Below are 3809 nucleotides of genomic sequence, written 5' to 3' on the forward strand. Positions count from 1 at the left end.
GCAAGGTTATTCCATTAGAACATTGTGAGGTAGATGATTCATTATTAAATAAATCAACCAAAACTAATCAGTCAAAAAATCTTTTGTAGCAATAATCTGAATATGAGGTTTGAAGACATTTTTAAAGGAATCTTTATGATTAAAATAGGACAAATAACTGTGCAAAACAGGTATGCCTTCAGTAACGCTGACAATTGTTTTTACGGATTATGTAAAATTACTCAAAATACATTTGTATTTAACTGAACCTCACAAAAAGCACATTTATATATATATATATATATATATATATATATAAATGAAGACCTTTAATTATTTTGCCTTGTGGAATTAGCACATTTTAGCCCAAACTCTTAATTTTACTTTTGAATTTTTTTAATTATTGTTATTCTCATGGAATTTATTACTTTAATGTAGTAAAAACACTAATGTTTTATTCAAATCCAAATAAATTTGTTATACTGCCTAATAATTCTGATTTCAAAAAGATTAAAACCTTAAAGTATCTTTACTGCATTTTAGTAATAAGAATTTTCTTATCTGTGTATTCTAGTGCAAAATATATTTTTTATTTAAATCAGAATAAATTAAAGGTGTTATAATAAATAATATTTTTACATTACAGTAATGAGAATACAAGATTATTAGCATTTTGATTATGAGAATTGTGAGGTACTATTAGAAAAAAAAAAAATAGGCTTCATATTCTTCAAGCAAGATTAAACTTCTTAATTCTGCCTTTTGATTTTTGATATGATTTGATTTAAGTATGACCGAACATGTTTTTTTTTGTTTGTTTTGTAACATTCATTCCTGTTCCCTTTACTGTCATATCATGACAAACTAGAATCACAGAATCCTTTTGATTTCAAACTGCTGCTGAGATGCATTATATGATGCTTTAAACTCTCTGTCCACGACGGCAGCATCCCGAGCTTACGCAATACTGTGGCCTGGTCGAAATCATCAAACACGTTATTGTCCTCTCCAGGGTCTTCCGCCAGGAGGTACATTTCTCCCGCGTGGATGTCCGTCATGTTAGGTTGACAGTGGACGGGGTCAAAGCCTACCCATAAGGTGTAGCGGTAGTCAGTGGAGCGAATGGAGTAGCCCATGATACGGATGTCGGCGAGGTTGGGCAGGTCCGAGTTCTCCTGGATGGAGTCGGAGGGCCGAGGGTACTGGCTGAATGAGTAGGCTTCTCTGTTGGGGTCTCTCTCTGGGTTGCGGATGAGATATGCCAAGCTTGAGCCCTCGGTGCAAAGCTCGATCTTAAAGGATGAGGACGGGCAGCGGTGCAGAGGACGCAGCCCAGCCAGGTGCGACAGCGTGGGGAAGACATCCACCAGCTCCACCACATTCTCAACTCCATGACCTGAAAGATATAAAGAAGGACAAAAGGAAAACTGAGATACAGATGCATTCGAGAACCAATAATGCATCTAAAGCTGCAATGTTTAGCATCATATACATTTAATGTGGATGGTTTCTGTAGCATCATTTTTCCAAACATTTTACACTTTTATGTTGTTTAACTGCATTGCACCTGGTGTAAACAGAGCTTTAGCTTGGCTGGCTATTTTTATATATATATATATATATATATAAAGAGAGAGAGAGAGAGAGAGAGAGAGAGAGAGCATAACAGTGACCACCTACATAGCAGCCTACTTTCTTTTTTTTTAAGTATTTTTCCCATTAATTTTCACCATAGATATTTACAAACAATCTTCAATAAAGACTTTAAAGCCAGAAACTAAATGGACCAGTTTCAAAATGAATCATAGACTTTGATTTGAAGTGAAAAAGTGTTTAAAAATTGGAAAAGACCAAGAGAGTATACAAGACTGTGTACCGAATTTCTTTTATGGGGGAATGAACTACCTGTCCCATAAAGCATTGCATTTGTGCATCAGTTAAATCTGAAACTACAATACAATATAAAACCATGCACATGAAATCAATGACTTAATTTTTTGTTTAATTTATGTATTATATGCTTATAATCATTGATATTTGTAGAGATTAGGAGATAAGATTAAATAAGATTTGTTGTTTTTTGAAGAGAGGTCTCTTATGCTCATTTATTTGATCAAAAATGCAATAAAAACGAATATTTAAATATTATTACAATTTCAAATAGCCATTTTCTATTTGAATATAGTTTAAAATATAATTTATTCCTGTGATGCAAAGCTGAATTTTCAGAAGTCATTTCTCCAGTCTTCAGTGTCACATGATCCTTCAGAAATAATTATAATATGCTGATTTGCTGCTCAAGAAACATTTATTATTATCTAGGTTGAAAATGGTTGCGCTGCTTAATATTTTTGTGAAAATATGTGTATATATCTATGGTAAGAGTGACTCTTCCGATTGGTGAATCACTATAAATTGTGCAATTAAAACACAATTATAAAAATGAAGCTGAGATGATATTATATACTTTCACAGAAGCCACATTAAATAGCCAAGGAGCTTATATCAGGTCTGTTTTGAAACTTTATACATCATTAGTGCTAAAACTCATCTGTATGGAGTTTTTTTTTAATGGAACTCAAGTGTTGCTCTAACATACACCATAAAATACAAACAAATGAGCATGAAATCCTCACACTGAATTTAGCCACTATTCTCTTAGTTCTGAAATTTACATGAAATTTACTGATATGGTTACTGAATATAGCAGTTCATTAGAGCAACAACAAGCAACAATACAGAGCCCACTGTGAGAGCAATAACTCTCAAGACTTATTAGCTTCTCGATGCTGTGGCATTATCATTACAGTCATTACTCCGGCTGCTTATGCTGGGTGTTTTCTAAAGATTGCCACAAATGTGCACTTGAGAGCTGAAAGAAAGGAAAACCATCAGCAGATGCATGTGCTCACAGTACACTCTCAGTCAAACCTTCGCATTGCACAAAAAAACACTGAAGCAAAAATAGGAATCAAAGCTCTAAATGGGCCGATACTTTAGCCATAACATCTTTTTCCAGAAAGTTGATATCACACGCTTGAGTGACGTCGGTCGGAGTCTCAGGTTCTCGTGAAGGATGCTTTGCGTGTTGACGGCTGCTTTGAGTAACATTACCTTTGCCAAACTGCTCCCACGTGCCCTGAAACACATCGATGAAGGGGAACGTCTTCTCCCCAGGCCGAGGGAAAGGTGAGGTCACACCTGGCTTGTACACGATCAATGGCACTCGGGTGGCCACATCAAAGTTGCTGTATTTGGCCCACTCGCCGTGTTCTCCTAATGACCAACCTAAGAGAGAGAGAGACAGAGAGAGAGAGAGAGAGAGAGTTAACCGTGAGAAAACTACCCAGAATCACACAGAATAATCATTTCAGAAATCTAGCTTAATAAAAAAAAAACATGCAATCAAAATGCAAACTGAAATTTTTTCCCCTTGATGAATATTGTTTTTAAGTACATACAGTTCTTGAAATGAATTGTGGTTAATTCATTTACCTGTATGATTATATAAAAACCTATAAAAATAAATAAATACAAATATTTAATTATAAAATATATAAATAAAAAATAGATTTGTATATAAATATTTATTATTTAATATTTCATTTTAGGTTCAGATGATAATAGACCATACTCAAAAATCATGAATCATGTCCAGCACAATATTTGCCCCCTATATAATATAATATTCAAAGGAGGAATTGTGAGAGCGCCCGCGTCTGATGCTGTTGAAAGTAAGTTACTAATGTTGAATTGTAGGATTAATTATTGTAACTGAAAATCATATTTAGGTCAAAGCTGTCAGTTGTTTGTGAACTAAATCTGCTGTA

At 34.2% G+C, this 3809-nt stretch overlaps 1 protein-coding gene across 1 annotated transcript in view; it reads right to left on the reverse strand.

Moving 5' to 3' along the window:
• Positions 1-612: 612 nt before the first annotated feature.
• Positions 613-3809, reverse strand: part of LOC107742636 (iduronate 2-sulfatase-like) — a 4662-nt gene continuing 1465 nt past the window's right edge. The window contains exons 4-6 of the mRNA XM_016555692.1: positions 3697-3704; positions 3094-3321; positions 613-1375 (exon numbers count right to left, since the gene is read on the reverse strand). Of these exons, the coding sequence (XP_016411178.1) occupies positions 834-1375; positions 3094-3321; positions 3697-3704 (778 nt within the window). The 3' untranslated portion in view covers positions 613-833. The remainder of the gene's footprint in view (positions 1376-3093; positions 3322-3696; positions 3705-3809) is intronic.

The sequence above is a fragment of the Sinocyclocheilus rhinocerous genome, unplaced genomic scaffold (assembly GCF_001515625.1).
Source record: "Sinocyclocheilus rhinocerous isolate Xijiao unplaced genomic scaffold, SAMN03320098_v1.1 scaffold70, whole genome shotgun sequence".
NCBI classification, from domain to species: Eukaryota; Metazoa; Chordata; class Actinopteri; order Cypriniformes; family Cyprinidae; genus Sinocyclocheilus; species Sinocyclocheilus rhinocerous.